At 32.5% G+C, this 24,379-nt stretch overlaps 2 protein-coding genes across 2 annotated transcripts; both read right to left on the bottom strand.

Moving 5' to 3' along the window:
• Positions 1-614: 614 nt before the first annotated feature.
• On the bottom strand, positions 615-13,688 carry LOC114261342 (Sodium Bile acid symporter family). The gene is made up of 15 exons (XM_028201614.2): positions 13,339-13,688; positions 9,744-11,779; positions 9,561-9,666; positions 8,282-8,389; positions 8,138-8,205; positions 7,120-7,198; positions 6,261-6,319; positions 6,071-6,139; positions 5,061-5,174; positions 4,185-4,206; positions 3,536-3,603; positions 2,036-2,121; positions 1,199-1,328; positions 1,009-1,110; positions 615-936 (listed from the first exon to the last, which is right to left on the bottom strand). Exons 2-15 carry the CDS (start codon positions 10,011-10,013, stop codon positions 871-873), a joined length of 1,347 nt encoding a protein of 448 aa, XP_028057415.2. The 5' UTR covers positions 10,014-11,779; positions 13,339-13,688; the 3' UTR covers positions 615-870.
• On the bottom strand, positions 13,088-14,039 carry LOC114261343 (uncharacterized). Its single transcript, XM_082872131.1, has one exon. The coding sequence runs from the start codon at positions 14,037-14,039 to the stop codon at positions 13,287-13,289; it is 753 nt and encodes a 250-aa protein (XP_082728257.1). The 3' UTR covers positions 13,088-13,286.
• Positions 14,040-24,379: the final 10,340 nt, after the last annotated feature.

The following is a 24,379-nucleotide window of genomic DNA, read 5'->3' on the forward strand; positions in this document are numbered from 1 at the left end:
TTAAATTAATATATTTTGATAACAATAATGTGCTCCACTTTTGAAGAAAAAGTTTTTTGTATTTGTCCTCAGTACATTAATTTTATTATAAAACAATTTTGACCAAATCCCCTTTATTTTTTTAAGAAGGATTTTTTAAATAATAGATTTTGGGAAAAAATTGTTTGCTTTGTTTGAAATTTTTTTTGTAATTAAAATTATTTTAAATATAAATTTAACTGACAATAATATAGAAATATGATTAAAAATTTTAAATTCCAAACTATGAAAGCATAAATGAAACCTAAACAAAAATAAAAATAATTATGTACATCATCTACCAACCGGGATGGATAAAATTGGCCCGTTTGGTAAGACTTATTTCAGCTTTTAGCTTAATTTAAGCTATTTTGATGTGTTTAGTTCAACTTAACAATACAACTTATAGTTTTTTATAAATCAAAAATCAACTTATTTTTTGAGTGGAGAAGAGAAGTTTAATTTATAAGTCAAAAATCAGCTTATTTTCACAGTTATAAGCTATAAGCTGTTAGGCTATAAATTATAATCACTTTCCCACAGTTCTACCAAACGGACCTAATAAAATAACATGTTAAAGATGAGTTTGGATCCTCTAGTGCAAGGCTGTGTAATGCATTTTGTTATTCATCAAAACCATATCGTTTTGGTGTAAAAAAAATAGAGAGGGAGACGGAGCTCACCTCGGCTAGCTAGCCCTTTGTAAAACTCTAAAATACTACAAACAAGAGACTGGGAATATCGAATGTAAGACTCTGAATTAGTGATACATAGTTCAAACATGCTTGGATCAAAAAATATTCTGAGTCCCACATTAAACCATTGAATGATCAAGATCTTATTTTATATATTTCAAGCTACCTTGGCCGACTGCTCCTTTTGAACCCAGAAGTTTATGAGAAATGAGTCCATTACAATCTACAGCATAAACTTCTGTCAGCTACGATCGACCTAAAAAGGAAATAAATGAAAGTAGAAGTACGATCTGACCTGGTTCAGATGTGCGGCGACACAAGGAAGAACCAGCAAGCCAGATTCACCCAATGCACCACCAAGCTGCTCCACGACTGCTACCATCACAGGCAGAGTTTTCTAGAAAAACGTGCAACAATATTCATCAAGATTGCCTAAAAATAATCCAAGAAAAGATTAAAATAAAGCCCAAAACAATCATATGTACCTGGCTTGCAACAAGTAGAAGAGCAACGGCATTTTCTCTCTTAGCAAACATAGATTTGCTACCACCAGACACAGTCGAGAGTCCTTGTATTGCAAGAGCATTGAAAGCTAGAAGGCTGAGATGCAGAAGCCTGCAACATGAGACAACGATCCTGTCAGTTTGTGGCTTGCAGATATCAAGGCCCAATAAGTGAATGAACCAATCATCTCAGAGTTCTGATGCCAAAAACCAAACATCAATGTAGCTCCTAATTAGATTGTCCATGCCAAAATCAACTTGATAAACAAATCTGACCAGATTTAGAATTACAAGAACTGATATATATATATATATATATAATAGAAAAAAGTTAACACCACAATAAGAAATTCAAAATTGCTGCCACAACCAATTTTGAACGCTTCTATCAATTTGAAAACCTGACAGAAAGGTGGGTCCTACATTTGATACATAAATTAGTCAATAGGCATAATGTAGAGCAAAGGATGAAACATTCTGAGCAGGCGTAAATTAAACTCATTGCATCTCATAGACTGGACTGGTACAATATATTAGAAGTAGTAGTTGCAACTTTAATAAGAACATGATGGAAGTAGGGTAAACTAGCATGACAGCTAGTTTGTTTGTCATAAGAACAGGAAGGAGTGAAGTTCAGTCATAAAGTAAGATGCATGACAGCTATTTTGTTTGTCTAATCCAACACAAAATTACCAATCACAACATGAGCAATCTTCAAAACCTCATCAAATAAAAGAGCCCTCAATATCACAATATACATTAGAGAGATCAAAAGTTTGATATGAAGAGCCAAAAAAGGGAGATTCATAATGAACATACACTCCCATCCCAACGGCAACCAGAAAAACTGCAGGCTTAACCATTAGCAGCATCGAGCTCGATCTACTCACCTGTATCCATGGCACCTGCATTACAATTGAAAGGTTTTACAGTGACCCCCAAACAGCAAAACCTTGGGGGCACATGAAAGGAGAAGAATAAACATTTGGATCAAACAATTCTTAAAATGAAGAGAAACTTGAACCTAGGTTTTTGCAGGATACAAACCTTAAAAATTAGAGAGGATCAAATTTTTGAAACTTCTTGTGGAAAAGTTTCACTGCCAATCTAGTCACAGGCTCTGATTAAATTTGAATTTTTTTGAATTCTTAAACATTTTACACTCTTCAAATCCTATGAAGAGAAGTTTGATACACTTTGATTATTTCTCCCTCATAGTGAGGGTTGTATTGAGTGGGCTAGGTGGTTGCTTTGGCTTGTAAATATGCGGTGTCGCAGTTGGACTATAATTTTCCAATCTGATGTAATTATTCTCATATTTGCAATTACTCTCCTATCGATTGGCCAAAAAAACATTTTGGCTGAAATTACAAAAAATTTAACCAAATTCCATGGAGCTAACACAACTTTTAATGGTTGTTTTCACCCAAATAATATATTCTTATGAATTTGGGCAGATCTCTAGTTTAACGCAAAACTTTTTCAGTTCATATTATGTCCTACTTGGTTTCAAGCATCCAATTGGAAGTTAAATTTAGCAGGATGCCATGATAGACACTTAAAAATTAAATGAATAAAAGCTAAGAAATAGACAGTCTAAAGAATATAGAAACTGTGCAACATAAGATATTCTACGAAGAAAACATCTGATATTCTAAATAAGATTAATCCTGAACAAAAACAAGAAAACATAAACAGCACAACCAGACAATTATGTAATATGGTATGAAACACTCCCAATCTCTTAAAACAATGCCCCTAACAGACTAAAACTCAAACTTAATTGAAAACCATATAATTGCAACAAACTAAGAAATAAAGAAACTAATGCACTAAAGAACTGACAGACAATTTACCCACTGATTTTGTAGGTTTGGCCTTGGTTTTGTGCTTCTCTAGAGGCTAAGTTTTGGATAAACAGCTGCCATTGCATCATTTACACTAACAAACTTGGGGAAAGTTAATTGACCAGTCTATATTTCCAATCTAAGCATGAATTTTAAAGCAGACTGTCAACTGACACTGTGACCACTATTGAAATAGGAACTTTCAGTTTGAACAAGATCTTTACAGAATGAATTAAGAAAAGATTAATCTTCCTTACTATATTATAATTATGGTTCTACTAAAGCGTAGACAAGACTATTACACTAACTACACCAACGCAATTGGAAGGAAACCATGCAGCCTTACAATCCAAACCCGACATAGTTTGCCAACCAATACATGAATGAATATAGTATGACAAATATTACATTAATAAACTAATATTGGTCATTCTGAGATTATAAGAAATCAAACCCAAGGTTTATGACTTACCAAACCAAGTAAGAGTGCACTAATCACTGAAAAAAGCTTGCGATGTTGATCAACAAAGACTGCCAAGCCTGCAGTGCAACTCTAATCAGGTCTAATCATATAAACTGTATTTCTTAGCAATTGAAAGGTTATTTTAACGGCTAATATCAGACCATGTAGCCTCATTGTTAACTTATAATATTGTATTCTAGAAACAAAGGGAAATTGACACTTAATTTTGCTTGTAAATGATTATTGCTCATTGTTAGATATTTTGCATATTTTTCTGTCTTACTGTTTACAGTGCATGACATGTTATGAGATGCAATCTAAAAAATAGAGAAACAAGAAACCAAAATCTGATTTAGCACACAATTCAACAATAACAATTAGCATTTCAGTAGCACATTCAACTGTATAAAATCACCAAATGCGCTACAGTTAAGAAGATTTTTGAGGGGGGGGGAGGGGGGGCATTTCAACACCAGAAATATTGGTTTTTTTTCTACATATGTTGGTTGGACCAGAGGGATGTTAATTTGATACTAGTAACAAGAGGAACTAAGTGTTGTTAACTACTGTTTCACTACAATACATGCTAGGCTTGACATGTTAAATTAAACGAGGATCATGAATTTCTAAAATCACGTAAAGAATATAGAGCATTCACCTTTGAAGGATTCTCGAAAAACCTGTTGATTAAAAGGCATAAATTAATGCAGGAGAATATAAAACAACATATAGTGGAAGCAATGTGAGCAAACTCCTGCAAAAAGGATCTCCTTTACATGCAGTAACTCAAAATAAAAATGTATTGATAACACTTTCAGCAATGCGAGTAGTACAGCTTAAACAGTAAGGAGAGTGTGCTGTGTGTTAAGACAAGAAAAAAGATAAGTGCTACAGCATTTAAACGTTCTTTCAGAACTACTTGCTCCAAAATACTTCTTAAGCATAAGCACAGAATTTTGGAAAAGATTTATAAGAATTCTAAAATAAAATGACTCTAGGATTCACTGAGCTTCGCATATATAAATAAATTAAAATTGACATCAGCTTCCAAATCTTTGACCCAAAAAAATGCCCTTTTTAAAGGTTTTTTTTTCTTTTTCTTTCCATTAATCAATCCTCAGTGGGCATTCGAGTTTAATTGGCCTCTACAACTGAAAAATGAGTAAAAATGAAAATACCCCCCTACAAGAATTTAACATGAGGCATAGCTAGGATGTCCCAGACTACCAGGAGTCAGGAACCTGAGTTCTTTAGAAGAAGATAAGGCCGCCCAAATGCAAGTCAATGCAATGCAAGCAAATAAGAGAAAAAGAAACAACAAAAGACCAACTCCAAATAACATAAAAGTAGCAAAATGCATGATCCCTCTCCTTATTCTCTAAAGTAAGAAGCAATAGAAAGCAGCCCAAAAGGAATTGAGAGGCTCTTGTTTTCATGAAAATATAAATTAGGAACAGCGAGACATCACAGGAAATTCTTTTCTTTTATGTGAAAATTGCCTATATTGTTTCTATAAAGGAAGCAGAGACATTACCTTCCCCAAAAGAAGAGGGACCAGAAGCGTTAGAACAAGGTTTCTGAACAACTGTTTGGTAGGAACAGATACACCAACTCCATTAGCTATCAACACCGAGATAGAAAAGGGCACCTAAAAATGAAGTTATTTAAGTATGCAATTGTAATTAATTTATATATTAAAAAGAAAAACACTTGAAGTCAAGGTTAATGAACCAAGCTTGGGAAAATATGGCATGCATTGAAAAGAGATCAAGGCTTCTGAAACTATAATAGAGAGACACACATGAGCATGCACATGCACAAAGAGAGAAGAGAGAGAGACATAAAGACAAACATACATAACAAGTAATTTTAACAAACATGGATATGTAGATCAAGAAGCAGGTAAGATAGAGCATGCACAAACTAAAGACAAGAAAACTGTACTTCCATAAAAAAAAACTGGGCAAGTTCCCTATCATCTCAGGCACAAGGAAGTATGTCCATTGCATAACTAGTTAATATATTCTACTTGATGGGGTGTAGAACAAACAAGAATATCACCCATGCAACCCACCAACACCCATAACAACAAAAGTTTCAGAAGAAGCTGGGCACTCTGAGTTTGAGGTAACAACTAGAGCATACAATAAAAGTTTCCAACATGATCGATATGAAAGGTAGCTTGAAAAGTGGTTAGGAGTGACATTCTGAACTTTGGAGTGACATGAACTTGTACAGTCATCAAGATCCCCTATGTGATATGTAGATCAAGAAGCAGGTAAGACACTAGCATCTGGATGCCTGACGTCAAGATGCAGAGGAAAGACAAACATCAAATCCAACTCAAAAAAAGGAATAAGAAACATCAAAGATAGTACAACTATGGAAACTTGCAGAAATACTTGAATTACAGTTCAAAAAGATCTAAGTTTGGTGTAAACACCAAATGTAATAAGGCAACAAAACTTACAGCAATGAAACTAAAACTAAAATTGCTTTGAACAAGTATGTAAGCATAATGCAATGTTTTAATGAATAGCTTACAAACAAGATTCCCAGCAGATTAGATATTACAGTCATTGCAAGCGCAAGAGCAGAATTCCCCCCAGCAAGCTGCATTTCAGCAATTAAATCCTGTTGTCAAACTTCCAACTATTTTTCTGTCCTGGTCTACTGCTAAACCAAAATGGAGCAAAAACTTAAATCGAGGGAAAATTAGTAAGAATTAACATACCCGAGTCAGCGCTACTCCACTTGATAATGTTGTTGGCATACAGCTAAATATGGCCAGCCCTGTAGGAAGCCGAACCACTAACAAAATGTTGCAAAGAATATATAGAAAATAGCAAATGACTGCTTCAATCAATTGTTAACCCCCCACCCCCCTTGCCTCCCCTCTTCCCAACCACAATATTGAAATGAAATGGCTGAACTCTCTCATCTTTCTGGATTTTCCTCCAATCAAGTGACAAGTGAGCTAGGGTTGAGGACAATATATATTTCTTGGTGTCAACACAAAGAGCAAAGAAAATTTGAGTGCATGGATGGAAGAGGGCCCGAAAATATTAGATTTGATAGCATATAAGTAGTTGGAAATACTAAAGGGGGAGTGGCTGGAACTTCTGGGAATCAAAGATACTGTGCTTGAACTACTTGCATTCTGCAGATTCTGGATGCTAATATGTAACTATTAAACAAAAGGACATGATGCATAGATAAAGAAAATAAATAAACAGTTACAGGAACCTCCAGAACAAAGACTAAGCCAGAACAGCCTAAAAACTAAAGAGTGAAAACACCACCCCATGAGAAAAGACCTTCAAAAAGAAATCTGGATGTGTAAAACCATATGAACAACATCAATCTATACTGCATTAGAGTATCCTCGTCAGTCCTTAAGAAGCTTGTGCTTATACAGGGTGAAATTAGTCCAGCTTTTTTTTTTTTTTTGGGTAGGTCTAATACAACCAATTTCATAAGTTATCTATTAGTTGCTTTTAGCCAAATAATATATTTCAACTTAGGTCAAGAATTGATTAGTAATTCTTCGACTAAGGCTGCAAAACACTACAAACCAAGCCCAATTGTGATACCTGTGACAAATTCTTGAGGCTGGAGCTGAAGTTGCAAAATAAACCTTGAAAACAAGGGAGTCAACAACAAGATAGAACCCTACACTGACAAGAAGAACAACCATTTAGTATTATATCAAGAACTAAAATTTGAAGGAAAAAAAAGAAAAAAAAGAAAAAAAAAAAAGAGGAATAATTGGAACTAAACATTTTAAAGGTAAGGTAGTAACAGTTACGACAATAGGAGACAGAATAATAGCAATTAAACTTGTTGAAACAAGTATAATTAATGTGGTTAGCGCCTATGCACGCCAAATAGGATTGGAGGAACATATTAAAAGACAGTTTTGGGATCAACTAATGAGTTAATGAAAAAAATACCTTTAGGAGAGAAGATAATAGGTGGAGATTTCAATGGTCATGTAAAAAAAGATAAGTACAGATGCAAGACGGTACATGGTAGATATGATTTTAGTGACCGAAACAAGGCCAGAGAAGGCATCTTAGATTCGCAGTAGCAATTAATTGTATAGTGACCAATACTTTCTTTAAAAATAAAAAGTAAATAAAAAATAAAAAAACCAGAGAAGAACACTTAATAACTTTTAAAAGTGGGGGTTAAATAAGAATCAAACTGTCAAATAAATTACTTTCTCGTAAGAAAATAAACCGCTTAATATGTAAAGAACAATTTTTTAAGTTTTTGTAAAAATAAACAGAAAACTATAAACATAAATGTTACCAAGCATGCCCTTAATGTTTGAAGGTACACAGGGATTATTTAGATTGAACAGTTATTACACACAATAACATGTTGTAACGTTTAAAAATGAATGGATGAAACAGGAAGAATAGTGATGACACTACATATAACATTAAATATTACAGATCACTAGATCTTGTGATCAGAAAATTGGTATCACTTAAGCAGACACAGATCCATAAATCCTCCTCTCCATTAAAGAAGGACAGGAAAGAAATTCTTTGGAGAATGAACCTACAAAAATCATAATGGCACTTAAGAAATTTGAGGTCATACTAGCCCAAAAATTCCAACTGGCCATGCCTCAGCAGCTGCACCAATTTCTTCACTACGCAAAGTTAAACCTGCATCATGGAAAATCCATGGATAGCATCACAAACAATATAGCAGATGAAAAAATTATTTATGTAAGAATCTTACCAGATATAATAAATATCCCAAAAGTGCTAAATTTTGACATATAGTATCTATCAGCCAGACAACCAAGACTAGGGTTAACTAGCCCAAACAGCACCCCACCAACAAGAGCTGCAAATAATAATAGAAAATCAAGCATTAAGTTTCGTGATAACAATGGCAAGTGACAACAACAGCAAGACAACATATAATTACAAAAAATCAACCTTAGTCGTAAGCCAACTTTTACAAAATCAGAATATATTAACATTAAGTAAGAAAATAAACATTCTCAACCCGAGATAGAAGAGAGTTATTGGCAAGGTGATTTAAGAGAGTCCAAATGCTTTTATGGAAGGCAAATAGATTTTGGATGCCGCCCTTGTGGCTAATAATAAGGCAGTCAATTCCAGATTGAAGAGTCATTTGTCAAGTGTGTTCTGTAAGTTGGATATTGAGAAAACCTATGATCACGTGTGTTGGATTTTCTATTGAACCTAAGGTTTCAAGTAATGGTTGCAGTCTCCATAATGGTAACAGTAACGAAGGCAGTGACGCGGTTCCAAGGTGTACTGGGTTGCAACAAAAGGAGCCGTGACATTTTTTTATTGGAGAGTCGTATATATGTGTTCAAGGATCACCCTATTGACATATTTTTGCCAGTAAAATTTTGTTTATCAAACAAAAAAAAACCATGTTCTGTTTCCTTTATATTTTTGTTTTCATATGCTAAAGTGGATGTATGTCAAGACTAAAAAGGACTGAGTTAAAGAATGAGTATATTCGTGAATGGATAGGAGTAGCACCAAATAGAAGATAAGTTAAAAGAGAATAGATTGAGATAATTTGGTCATATACGACGGAGACCTGTAGTGAAAAGAAGTGATAGAACACAGTAGATGGAAGTGTTAGGAGACGAGACGAGACAGACCTAAATTGACGTGGGTGAGTATAGTAAATAGAGATATAAATCTCCTTAATCTGACTAAACAAATGGCCGTTGAAAGAGTTGAGTAGAAAAAAAAGATTTATACAGCCAACCCCATTTGATGGTCCTTAAAGGCTTGGTTTGGTTTCATTTATGCCTCTGCTACGATGCTTGGAATATTCCTCAACTTGTATATAGTACGGTATAACCCATTTATTCTTCCATTCCTCAAGATGAAACAAAATACAAGGTGATGAAATATACACAATACATTCATATACAAAATACATAGCAAATATAAAATCGAGAAAGCAACAGAAAAAACACAATTATGACATGGATGAACATCAAACGAAAAAAAATATACAAAAATACCTAACGGAAGAAAATTGTTGGATGCAAAAGTCAACAATTTTCTCGCCAAAATTGAGGCCGCGGCAGAACCGGGAACCTTAGAAGATTGATTTCCATTACCACGGACCTGAAACACAACACGATTCACAATCTAGACAAAGTTGAAATTGACGATACGTGAATGCAAAAGCGATTAGAGCAGACCTGATCGGAGTGGTGATTGGCTCTGATGGGGCTTGAAATTGAATGGGTTTTACGAAGAAGTAATGGGGTGGGACTGGAATTGAAGGTGTGACCAAAGAGAAGTCCGGCGTGGATCGCCGGAGAATGTGGAATTCGGGGACGATAGGGTAGGGTTCCGGCCGATCCAGGTCGGAAACTTAGGGTTTGTAGAGTTCCCGCCATTGCCAGAGAAAGGGATAGAGAGCACTGAACTGAAGTTGCAGCTCCAGTCCCAGCTGAAACATGTGGCATATTTCGACAATAAATTGGAATTTTATGATTAAAGGAAAATATTTCAAAAAATATTTTCTTTTAAAAAGTATATTGGCAACATTTCAAGATTTTGGTCCACAAACATTTTGAACTTTTCAAAAATAAAAATAGATTTTATCTACATAAATTTATTTATTTTTGTTGATTAGATTAAACTTTACTTTTATTTTTTATCATAACTAAATACTAGAAAATAAAAAAAGAAATTCAAAATAATAACATAATAGTTATTTGACTAGATATTTTCTAGTTAAACAAAATATAATACTAGAATTTTTATTAAAATTATGTAAAATTATTTATTGTAATATTTTTAAAAAATATTAAATGAAGCCTCAACTTCGATTAGATTCATCATTGTGCAGATATGTTTTAAAAGAAAAAAACAAGTTGTCATATAAGTATAAAAAGAAAAATCACATTTTAGTGTAAATGTTCATAAAAAATTATAAATTAGTAAAAAAATTATTAATTTTAATAATTAAAATTTTAAATTTTTTAAAAAATTTATAAACATTTTGTAAAAAGTCCACTAATTTGTAATTTTTTCAATACAAAAAGGCTTTAATCAAAGTTGAGTCGATATTTTTTTTTATTTTTTATATTTGGCTGTTTAAAACATTTTACCTGTTACCCTCTTAAAAACAGAAGAAAAAAAACATTTTACCTGTTACTGATTTTGCCTCTGGTGCCGTAAATTAATAGTTACCTTTCAGTTCGATTAATCGTAGATTCTGATACATGCCAAATAAGGAGCTCTACTCTTTCAATTAATAGATCAGTTCAGGGACTCCTTTCCATAGGATTAGTGATGGAAAAAATATGCTTTTTTTAATTATGTTGTTTAAATCATGAATTTAATTAAAAATTTAGAAAAATAAAATAAAATAAAATATAACTATATTTCATTCATATTTCACATCTTTTTCTTTTCAAATTTTTAACCAAACATGACCTTAGTAGATACACATCTTGATTAGCCTCTCTTGGCCCTAATAAAAAAACTACAAACACCAAGAAATGAAAGCAGACCAAAATTACCTCATTGAAATCCATAGATGCAAAGAACCTAATCTTCATGAAATAAGCCAATTCATTACCGGAGTTATCTCCTGCCCTAGGCAATGATAATGACCTAAAATGAAACCTCAATTCAGATATCCAAATTTAAGGGGATTGGAGAGAGCTGAAGGCTGTTCTTTTGCAAACCTTCAACCCCACACTACCAAGTTGAACATATTCACCCAAATAACAGTCATCAACATTAATTTTAATTTTCCCCTTTTGAGAGGTCTTCCACGACCTAGGGCAAAGCAAATCATACTTCCAACTTGAGAAAAAGCAACCTAGTCCCAACCTCACAAGAGCAAGCCAAGGGGGCGGACACCAGTAATAATGCTGATTAATAAAGATGATGCAGAAAAACTTATTGTAGGTACACCATCTACACAAGCAAAATAAGCAAAGGTTGACAATAGAAATTAGAGACAAAATAAACAACCAATTAACCAACACCTCTTTACCTCCATATATTTACATAGCCATTTCAATCACAATCAGAATAATATGAAGGTCGGACAATAGAAATTACAGACAAATAGAAAAAACCAATGGGGCGACATCAGTTACTCATGTTCAATATGAAACCTTCCAGTGTTTTGACCCCTGATGAGCACTTAACAGAGCATGTAATCAGAAGAACAGTGAAGACTGCAGAATCATTAGAGTTGGTACAAGAGTATGACCTACAAATGACACAAACCAAATTAAACTATTCAATATGCCACTAACATCATTCCAAGTTGATCTTACAAATCAAACTATATTTAAAATAAAAACCAAATCTCGAATACATTTCAAGGACATATTCGAAGAAATTTTGACCACCACTCAGAATGGTTTGTGGGTTCCGAACATCTATAGTGGCTGAACCTAATAAAATAGCAATTACTGCCCAAGAACTAATACTAATAAGTACTGAGTCGTGGACTTGGAAACTTCAGACAGCTAATCCATAAAAACTAGTTCATTATATATTACAAGTGCACTCCCACTTTGGAAGTTAAACATCCATAAGAACAACTAGAAACCATGTCATTTTACTTCCCAAGATAAAAATGTTTACAGGGAAATTCATAATAGTTAGTGGCCGTTTCGCATCGGCTTTTTTAGTTGGCTTTTTTGAGTTGGGACTTTTTTAGCTTGGGACTAAAAAGTTCGTTTGATTTGGCTTTTTTTTATTTTTGTAAGAGAAAAAGTAAAATTATTATGGTTTGGATGTAACATTTTGTCTTATTGACTTATTTAGCCTATTTTGTCTTTTGTGCTTTTTATAGTCCAACTAAGTTAGCCAAACGAAGGCTTACTTAGTTTGTTAGCACTTTCCTAACTTGCAGAGACAATAAAATAAGCCCCATCATAAGTTAAGAGATTTGTACAAGTTTACGACCAAAAATAAAAAAGGAATGCAGGGTTTAAAGGCAGTATCTTCAAGTTTAAGATAAAAAGAAGTGTAATTGGAACAAAGTTGATATAATAGAATGCCTTCAAACCATCACATTAAATCAGGTTGAAATATTTAGAGCTTTTATTCCCATTTAATTTTAGCAATTTCAAGCATTGTACTAGGAGAATTAGCAATTGCAAACTCTCATACAATTTGTTCAGAAGTTGCAAAGAGAACAAATCAGAGGATAACCAATGAACTATGATGCCATAACAACCTAAGCAGTAAGGATTGCATGTATAGCATTGAAACTTCCTCGACAGTAACACCTATTTTGCAGGTTATGCTCAACAAAGACAACATTTATATGATAGGACAAAACAGAATGTCAACCCCCACATAGCTTTCTTCTAATCCTCTCTGAACCACCAACGTTGTATTTGGATCGTAGATTTAGATAGGGATTTGAAAAGACAAATGGAAATCCGAATCTCTACCCAAATCCATAATTCAAGCACAGCCTAAAAGATATATCAAGATCCACAAAGAAATAAACATATGTGCACACATAATAGCTATTGTAACTTAAAGCAGAAACATCAAAACAGGCATAAAAAGCTTCTTAAAAAGCTATAATGGACCAACCAATACTGAATATCACTTCCATTTGGTCAGATCCTTGAAGTTAACAACAGATGATTCAATGAACTATTTCTAAACGACCCAGTAAACCTATATCATGACAACAACCAAGACCATACAGATGAAATAGTCCAATTGCACAGCTAAGCCATTGAGAACAGTATCTAAAAAATCACTAAGAGAGAGAAAAGCACATATATCAAGAAGCACGCATACGCGATCAATCCACGGTGCTCATCTCCACAAGAAGCCAATTCAACCAAAAGCCTCGTGCAAACTCGAGTCGACCATACCACGAAAACCCCGGCAATCACAAAAATTGCCGCCCCACCTTGTGGAAGGAACAGACCGATCGCCGATAAAATCACCATAGGCAACATACAGTAACCGATCAAACTCACACACCGATACAAATCCAAGTTCCCATTTCGACCCGCCAACATATTGAACACAATGTAAAGAAACAAAGCTGAAACAGTGACCCAACCCAATAAAATCCCGAAATGTAGCTTCCCAGCAAGCAATTGAAACAACCCAAAAGCCATCACGAAGAGAAACGGACCTGACAAATCAGCATCTTCGTGTAGATTCGCGTTCACTCTAAACGGGTTCGCAATCGATACAGTTTTGCTCCAAATCTGTCTCGTATTGATTCCTAGCTCTTCGAGTAGAGGTGGTTCGTCCTCGAACCCGGTTCCGATTCCCATTCCCGCCATGTTACCGCCGAATTGAGGAGCCGAGAACGAAGTTGACGCCGCGGAAACCGAGCCGATGTCGAAGGACATGAAGGGGATGTTAGGGTTTGCGGACCGTGGCGGCTGGAACGGCGGCGTCGGAAGCCGACGCTGTTGCGCGGCGGTGCCGGGGTTTCCCCCGGAGGGAAACACAACCGGCGGAACATTGAATTCCTTTGCCATGATCGGAGATCTACAAATTAGGGTTTCGAGATCGGAATCGATGTATATGTATAAAATTATAGGAAATTTTCGGGCAAGAAAGTGGGGATTTAGGTCAAAAGCATTGGGAAAATCGGCGAGAATTCAATAGATCCATGGGTTTTGAGAGTGAATTGTCTGAGAGAGAAATAGAAATGGGTTTTGAGGTTTGAATCTGAGGGGTGAGTCGAGTAGGGAAGAGATCAAACTGGGACTAGGTTTGATTTCCCAAAAAAATAAGTGAAATAATGAATTTCAGTGAAGATTGGAAGATCTTTACATATGCATAGCGTCTTCTAATGTTGTACTGGTGTAACCCTTTTGCCAAGTAATGGGGTAACGCTTTATAAAAAAAAAAAATTATATATATATATATTTTTAAATATACTAGAAAAAAAAATAAATTAACCTATTTTTTTAAAATATACTAGAAACAAAAAAAAATTAACTAAAGATAAAATTATTTTTTAAAAATTAGATTCTCTGAACGGATCGGAAAAAATAAAAAAAAAATTGGCACAAATTTGAGAGGAAAAAAAAAATTAAAGATAGAAAGGCAAAAATATGTGACTTTAAAAATTAAAAACTAAAAACAAGTAGAAAAAATTACTCATAAATCTCATATTGGAAAATGTTGCTCTATCTAGTCTGAGTGTTTTTTTGTAAACTATTTTGGTCCTTTTTATATTTTGTATGGTATCTTTGTTTATTATATTGTATAAACATCAAGCAATTTCAATATAACAGAACGCTGATGTTTATACAATATAACAGAACATTGATGTTTGATGACGTTTATGATGTTTTGATACGAGCAGAACGTTACTGATGTTTTATGACATTGTGATGTTTGTTTTGATAAAAAAATATGAACAGAACGTTGCTGATAACGTTGTGATGTTTGTTTTGATAAAAAAATATGAACAGAACGTTGCTGATGTTTAATGACGTTTTGATGTTTGTTTTAATAAAAACATATGAACAGAACGTTGCTGATGTTTGATGACGTTGTGATGTTTGTTTTGATAAAAAAAATTGAACAGAACGTTGTTGATGTTAAATTGTTTGATATTTATACAATATAACAAAACATTGATATTTGATGATGTTGATAATGTTTTGATATGAACAGAACGTTACTGGTGTTTGATGACGTTGTGATGTTTGATGACGTTTGATGATATAGTTGATGTTGCTCATGTTCGGAAAGGAAATAAATCTAAAAAAGACTTATAGTGAGCTTTTAACATTCAAATAGGACTTATTAGTCTACAAAATAAAAGGCAGGACCAAATGGTTTAACAAATTAAAATTTGGGATTTATTGGTGTTTTGCCCAAATAAGTTGGTTTGGGATGTTCTAAAAAAGTACACTTTTTGACTTATTGGCTTATATGGGTTGGGTTTGATGTAATGTGTTAGAGAGGTGATGTGATTTAAATAAGATGAGAGGTGATGTGTTAGAGAGGTGATTTAAAGTAATGTGTTAGAGAGGTGATGTGATTTAAATAAGATGATGTGACTTAAATGTGACAGTGATTTTTTGACTTTTTGTATTATTTTAGTGTATGCCAAACCAACACCTTGGCTTGAGAATAACTTTTTTAGTATGGTTTTTTAATTTTTAATTATTTTAATCTGACTAAAAAAGTTCTGTTTGGGATGAATTTTTGTTTTTTTATAATTTTGTAACAGAAAAAATAAAATAATTATAGTTTAAATATAACATTTTTATCTTATTGACTTTTTAACCTATTTTATGTTTTAGGCCAAGTTTGGCATATTCCCAAAAAGTCAAAAAGTTGTTCAAAAAAGTTAAAAAGTTATCACTATTCACCAAAAAAAATATTAAAAAAATAATTTTCTACACAAAATTACAACTCATAATCTAACATGTTCAGCTCTATTGATGCGTTTGTGTATGAAAATTGCACAGTTTAGGGGCAATTTGCAATTTTCACACACTGTTGTTCGGCTCGTGGGGGCTCATCACGGATCCCGTTTTAATAATCTGAACCATTCAATATATAGAACTCGTCGAGTACTATACATTCGTAAAAAATCACATTGATCGGATATCGATAACTACATGATCAAATCAGTTTTGCATAAAAAAAATATGGTGTTATAATTAACGATTAAAAAAACAAATATGATCAGATAGCTATCGATATCCGATCAACGTGATTTTTAATAAGCATATAGTATTTAACGAGTTCTACACATTAAACGGTTCAAATTATCAAAATAGGACTCGTGGTGGCCCCCACAGGCAGAACAAATCTGCCCAGTGTAATGCCCATTTAGTAGCCAATCATTACTTAGCATCAATTCAACTCCCATAAAGTACGACTCGACAACTCCCAATACTAATATTCTCCTACACACTTATTTATACAATTTTTAAGTACACATTTTTTCATAAAAAGCCAAAAAATTAATCCAAGCATCTATATTTTTTTCGTCAATTTTTTAGTCCAAAAAGATAAAAAGTACACTTATTTAGAACACTCCAAACAACCCCTAGCTTAATTCCAATCATTTTGTCAAACGAATAATCTCATTTAAAATATATTATTTACAGCTTAAAAAAAAAAATCTACAACGCCATGCTTTGCTTTTCTTTTTTATTTTTTCATGTGTTTTTGTAATCGAGCAAGACTCTCTCGGTTTGTTTTGCTCGCAATTTGTTATTTTTCAATTAAACGGTTGCCTAGAGCTCTTCTATCAACTATCTTATAATCATTCGATTTTATTATAACTCCTTCCAATTGAGGCCCTCCTCACCATTCTTACGGGAATGATCAGGATTCATAGCTGCTCCTTTTAATTTAGGATGATTCGCTAGTCAAAAATTTATCACACATTCTAAGTTTTTAAAATCAACAATGCTAAGTAGCTCAAAATTTTGTGGCTCAAATGGCTCAAATCACTCAAAACGATGTCGTTTTGACAGATTTTGAGTGTAAAACGACGTCGTTTTGACAGATTTGAGCCATTTGAGCCACAAAATTTTGAGCTACCAAACATTTTCCTTTTAAAATATAGTATTTAATAAGTTACATAATTTAAATAAATTTAGGGAGTTGAAGTATCATACTTTTTAAAGTATAACTATTTAATTATATGATTTAAATTTAAGCTAAATAAGTAATAATTTGTTTTAAAATTTTAGTTTAAATTTAAATTTGTGTACTTAAACAATTATATACTTTTAAAAGTTAAGATGTTTGGTAAGTAAATTTTATATATTTTTTGCTGATTCAATTTTAAAATACCGTAATTACAACTCAATTTGTATTTAAAAAATTAATTTAAATATATAAAAAATTTATACAAATGTATGGAATTTTATCATTAATCACACATTAACCAATACTCTATAAAGGATAATTACTATGCATAGGAGCAATTGTTAATGGGCACCTGTTAAGGGTGAATTAAATCATCTCAGCTACCTCCACTATCATATGAGATTGGAAAAATTATAAATGTGTTTTTTTAGAGACTAAAATACGCTTTTCTTTAATTCTATCTCTTTCAACATTATATACCTTTTAAATGTAATTTATTTATTTTTTAAATAATTTTATCATAAAACTAAATGCATTTATTTTTAAACTTAATTTTTTTTATATTTTAAATGTCTTCTATTTTTAATCATAATTAAATTATAGGAGCATTTGCACACAAATCCTAATTTATGAACTTATAATCCATTAAATCTTAACTAAGATTTTTTAGATCTTCAAGTCCCATTAAATTTTTAATAGTTAGAATTGCCTTTCAAATAATAATTATTCATCATTGATGGTTATCTATAAAGGAACATGATGATTTAACATTTATTTTAATTTTCAAAACTTCAAAATATCAACTTTCAAATTGAAAAAAACTAAAAAAAAAAAATTATGTGCAAAAAAATAATAATAATCAGTGTGTTTGGTTTTAGTTTTCTGAAAATTGAGTTTTTATTTTTTATATTTTTTTGTTTTTAGTGAGTATTTTTAAAATTTTAAGCATTGTTTTTTACTTTTTTAAATGCACCATACTTAGATATATCTAAAAATTAAAATATTTGTGAACAAATATTTTAAAAAATTAATAAATACACAAAAATACGAAAAATATATTGAATCTTCGTTTTTTTTTTTTATATTTAGTGAATTCTTATAGATTTTTTCACAAAAATTATACTTTTTAAGTGTAGTTATGTTAGGTATGTCTAAAAATTAAAAAAAAAAAAATTTGCTTAAAATATTAAAAAAAATCAGTAAAAACAAAAAAATACGGAAAACAAGAAATTATAATTTTATGAAAAAGTGTTTTCAAAAAAATAGAAACAAAAATAGTATTTTTTTTTTTGAAAAAACTAAATTATTTTTTTGTACAAAACTGAAAATTTTGTATCTATAAAGGAGTATAATAATGGAACATTGATGTGCAAAACCAAAAATTTTGTATCTATAAAGGAGTATGATGATGGAACATTGATGTGCAAAATTAAAAATGAAAAAAATTGATATTGTTCTCAGTTTTAAAATTGAAAAAAATTGATACTGTCCTTAATTTTATTAAATAGTTGAATCAAACCAATAAGTAGAAGGGCAAAAACGTTTGATCTCATGTTCTGTTTTTTTTTTTTTATCAATTAGTGAAACAATTATGTGGAATATCACCATTTAAAATTGATAATGTTCTTAATTTTAAAAATTAAAAAAAAATGATAATATTCTCAGTTTTACTAAATAACACTTACTGATTCAAAAAATCTTAAATAGGACAAACTACCATAACATTTGTAAATATGACTTTTAGGTAATTAACTCTAAATTATGTGGTGTAAAGAAAATGAATCTAAAATAATAATAAAACAAGGGAATTTAAAAATAAAAAAAGAAAATGAATCTAAAATTTTCTTTAAAAAAAAAAAAGGAAGATGAATCTTAAAAAAAATAAAGGGCATGTAATTTTTTTATATTTGTTATAAAAATAAAAGGCATTTAAAAAAAAGCGTGAAATTTCATTTAAAAATAAATACATTTAATTTTATGATAAAAAAATATTTAAAAAATGAATAAACTCTATTTGAAAAGTTTATAATGTTGAAATAGGAAAAATGATACCTTAATCTCGTAGTATGACACATTTATAAATTTTCCAATCTTTTATAATAGTGAAAGTGATTGAGATGATTTAATGAATCATTAACAACTTGTTAAGGCCTTATTTGATAAGGGGTTATTTTAGTTTAAAAATTTAAAAATTAAAAAATTATTAAAAAAATTAAAAAATTAACAATTTATACTAAAAAATCAAATATTTTATTTTTTTCTACTTTTTGCACATCTTTTCGTAAAAAGTAAAAAGTCATCCCAAATATACTATTTTTTTTACCTTATATTTTAATCAAAAAGTCAAAAAATTACTAAAATAGACATTTACGCCTCGTTTGGGAACAGAATTTTTTAGTAATTGTACGGGGAGGAAATAATTCTCCTCGTATAATCCTGTTGACCAAGTCCACGCTCCTCCGTACGACGTCGCTTTATCACCTGAAAACACAAACGTGAGCTAGCCGGCAGGTGTGTGCCGGAAACCTCTCCGATGCCTAAGTCAGTAAGCTTGACAAATAGACAAAGTTTTATGCTCTCAAAAAGAATTGTGTTCAATTACCTCCTCCAAGGTGATGTTTGTGAGCTTTTATAAGTTTCCCGTGGCACAATCCGGATAGGACTTGTATTCCTCCATGCAGAGTCCTCCTAGGATTCATACTCCTAAGGATAATGCTTATCCTTTTACACCCTCCCCCACTGCTTAAACCAAGTGGGATGGTTTTCACTTTGGCCGAACTATTACATGACCGAAGTAAAACTGGCTATGCCGAGCCACAAAGTAGGTCGTACTAACAATAGTTTGGTTCTTCTTTATGCTACACCATATCTCGGTTCTCTCATACACGAACTGTGGTGTGTTCGGACCGATCTACTGAATAGTAACAATCCGACCGACCTACCCCGAATTCATAATGACCGGACTACCTTTTGAGACCGGACTAACTCAGATTGTCCAAACTGAGGCAGCTTTACAATTCCTTAGCCGAAGCAACTTCATCTCTTTTGACCGAAGTAAGTCACCATCTCCTCAAAGCCGGAGTAAATCTATTGTCTATGAACCGGCGTAACTTTAACAGCTTGGGCCAGAGTGACCTCTCTTGAGCCGGAGTAACACTTGAGCCTTTTTACCCAGTCCTTGGCATTTTGGGCCACAAAGTCCATTTCACAGCTCGGCCCAATTTTTATCAAAAAATACCCTCTCAGTAATTTTTTGACTTTTTAGCTAAAATATGATGTGAAAAAAACTAGTATGTTTGGTATGACTTTTTGACTTTTTACGAAAATATGTGTAAAAAGTAGAAAGAAAATGAAATCTTTAACGTTTGGTATAAGCTATTGATTTTTTGATTTTTTTAGTAACTTTTTAATTTTTTAACTAAAAAAATCACTTGCCAAACGAGGCCATTTTTAGTTGAAAAATTGGCCATAGCAACTATATATTTGAAAAAAAATAAGTAGTCATATATTTGGATAATATTATACAAATTAATAATTGTTTAGTAATTTTTTTAAAATTTTAAACAGACTTTCTTTAATAGTTTATAATTAAGAAATAGTTACAAATATTTGGATAATATTATATAAATTAATAAAATTGTATCAATTTTTTTTTGTAAATTTTATTAATTTCATTTTGAAATAGGAAACAAACTCTCTTTAATAAATGTCATAAATTGTAGTGTGTAAAACTTTTACAACTATTAAAGTGAGTTATCATAATAATTTTTTTTTACAAATTTCTTTTACTCACTATATGGGATTTATTGAAGGGAATTTGTTTTTTAAATTTCTGACATTAAAATTCTATAAAATGAAAGACATACAATATTTTTATAATAGTTTGAGTCTCTCAACATTTTTATAGAGTTTGACACAGAGAAATTTCGCTCTGACACAATTTTTTTTTATTTTTCACAAAGAAACTTCATTCCGACACAGAAAAATTTTAATTTTCACAAAAAAAATCTTGGATTTCATAGAAAAAATTTGAAAATTTATTTGGCGTTAAGCACAAAAAAAAAATTTATCGAGGGATTTTAGCTAATAAGAAAAATATAAAGAAAATTAGTCTGAGGTCCCTCTCCTATTTTTAGTAATAAAAAAGATCCACAGTATTATTTTATGATGTATAAGGTCTCTCACCAACCCCTATATATCTTACCCACCCAAAATGAGTCCCACTAAACCCTAATACCTATTTTCTCATTCTCTCACCTCTTCTCATCTCTCTCTACAAAGAGAGAGAGCTTTTGTCACAACCCAAACTCGCCCCTAAAGGTTTAGCGTAGTAATCGGCCAGTAATATCTGAACAGAATTAAAAAATATAAGGGCCTGCGAAAGTAAATATATAAAACTTACATATCGAGCTGTGCTCATATACATGGGACAGATATAAACTTTATAAACACAGTTGTGACATCATAAAAAGACATTAGTCGTACATCATTCCTATAGACAAATGAAACAAAAGTGGGACTTAACCCAATGTATAGTATCAAAAAAGAAAATAGGTCTTAAAAGCTTGGACCACAAAAACTTGACTTCTCAAAGGGAACCTCCCCAGGAAGCATAGTGGCTGGCTAACCTAACTCTCCAAGCAACAGCTTAAGCCTGATCACGCGCCTGCTCACCTACATACATAATATAAATAGTGAGCGGAAGCTCAATGAATAATAACTAAGTAAAGGGTTAAATAAATGATGTCTCATAACTAATTCAGGAAACAAAAACAGATACATATGCATGTTCTTGTTTGAGTCATAAACAGAAATCAGAGTTCATGTTTAATCTTACATAGTACATTCGTTGGCGCTAGCAGATCACATATAAAACATCAAGTGTCATACTTGTTAGTTCCATATAGGAACCTCTGGCCAGGTACGGATAACTTATCAGTTCCACAAAGGAACCTTCGGACTAGGAACCTTTGACCGGGTACGGATAACTTGTCAGTTCTACAAAGAAACCTTCGGATCGGGAACAGATAACTTGTCAGTTCCGTACAAAAACCTCCGGTTGGGTATGGATAACTTGTTATTTCCATAAATGAACCTTCGGATCGGGAACCGATAACTTACTTGAGCCACAGAATTGTTGCCACAAATAGTTGTCAAGAATTGGACAATCATTCATTGTACATAATATAAAACATGTTATAAAACAGATCTTAATCCATATACAGAAAATAAATAAAGTTGAACACAGCTTTACTGAGTTATTACTCACGGATGACTCCGAAAGCAGATAGACAAAGTAAGCAAATTAGATATCTTATGGCATGTGATTGTAGACACCCTATTTTTTTATTGCCCTTACGACTTGTGCGCTACCGATTGCACACCCAATGATGAATTTATATATGCTTGCCAAATGCTCGAAATCCTTAGCAAAATACCTTAGCTTTGAACTTCAAAACCCTATGAACCTTTTGTCTTATTTTTTGACCAAAACAACAAAATTTCAAGCCTAAACATCCTGGGACCTGCAGACCCACTAGTGTGGACTGTCGGCCATCAATGTGGCCGGCAATCCACTATTTGTGGTCTGCCGGCCACTTGTGTGTTTTTTTAAAATCTTTTTGCTAACTGTGCCAACTGTTTCCACAGATGCATGCACCAATCCATACGTGTCTGTATAGATATTTATGAGGTGGTCTCATATTTTTCTATATATAGAGGACCCTCTCTCATGTTTTTAAAGTTATAAAAATTTGGGAACAAAAATATTTTTCTCTCTCTACAATTCTCTCTCTCTCTCTCTCTCTCTCTTGCAAGTTCTTCACTTTTTGCCTATATACTCTAAACCAAACGTTGTGGTACTTGTTCTGAGGTGTTTTTGAGCTTGCATTTAGTTTTTGAAAGTGTGTAATTATTGGTTTGTGACTCAAAAAGGGTACCCCTCTTCAAGAGGTATAATTCTTAACTTGTTTCCCTTCTTTATTTGCCATCTTTTCTACTGTTTTTGGAGTGTTTTTTACACTGAATTTCTGGGCTGAAACTTGTGGTTTAAAGCCATTAAGGGTGAAGGGGTGGATCACCTTTCTTTGCACCTAATTTCTTAAGCATTCACTACAAAAAAAATTTGTTTTTTGCGACGGTAAACGGCCGTCGCAAATGCTCCCGGAAGCCGTCGCTAATGCCTTTTGCGACAGTAATGCGGCTTTTTGCGACGGTAAGGGGGGGTCGCGACAGATGGGGTTGCAAAAGACCTTTCGCGACGGTAAGTACCGTCGCCATTAGTTTCTGCGACGGTAAGGTGTGTTTTTTGCGACGGCATTTTTACCGTCGCAAATAATGGGGGAAAAATCACTTTTCGCGACGGCACGTAATTCCCGTCGCTAAAAGTGAGTTTTTGAGACGGGAACATTACCGTCGTTAAAGGCTCTGGCATCTTATAAGTATTGGCGACGGCACGGTTTACCGTCGCTAAAGGTGTCCTGTACATTCAATAAGACAGCTTTTGCGACTGTGTTGGTACCGTCGCAAAAGCCTATTAATGGTTTTTGCGACGGGTTCTTCTCCCGTCTCAAAAAATTAAAAAAAAAAAACCTTGCTGATAAATTATTAAAAAAATTAAAATAACCTGTATTAGATAAAAAATAAGTATAAAAAATTGAAAAATTACAGAATAATATAAATACGTACATAAACAAAAATTGACAAATAATGAAAATTAATAATATTGTTCCATTCATAGCAATACATAAATAAAAATTCATAACAATAAAAATTATGCCACTACATAACGTCGCATAATACATACATAATGTTGCTCCCAAATTTAAATAACATAAATCAAAATCAAAATCAAAAGATTTCGTCTTCATTCGTTCGTGGGTTACAAAAACAAAAATTAGTCATAATCTTGATACGCCCGCATTCCAGAAAAAGCCAACTGCTACTCAGGAAATATCTGAAAAAAACAAGATAAAAATAATTAAAAACCATATAATGTGTTAATATTTTAATTATATAAAAATATATAAAAAAAATTGACAACTATATAATTAGAAAGATAGTTTAGTAAATAATTTTGACTGGACCGAAATCCGGCTCTAACTCCCAAACCGGGAACCCGATTCGAGCCCCGTCTTCTCCCACAAGTCTCTCGTGCCTAGGCGGTCGTGTGTGCCAAGTTTCGTGCTAAACTGACGCCGTTTGGTGATTTTGGGGCGTTAACGCCTCGAATTCAAGTTTCTTAAAGAAG

Source organism: Camellia sinensis, chromosome 1 (assembly GCF_055761805.1).
Source record: "Camellia sinensis isolate YWXY chromosome 1, ASM5576180v1, whole genome shotgun sequence".
Lineage (NCBI taxonomy): Eukaryota > Viridiplantae > Streptophyta > Magnoliopsida > Ericales > Theaceae > Camellia > Camellia sinensis.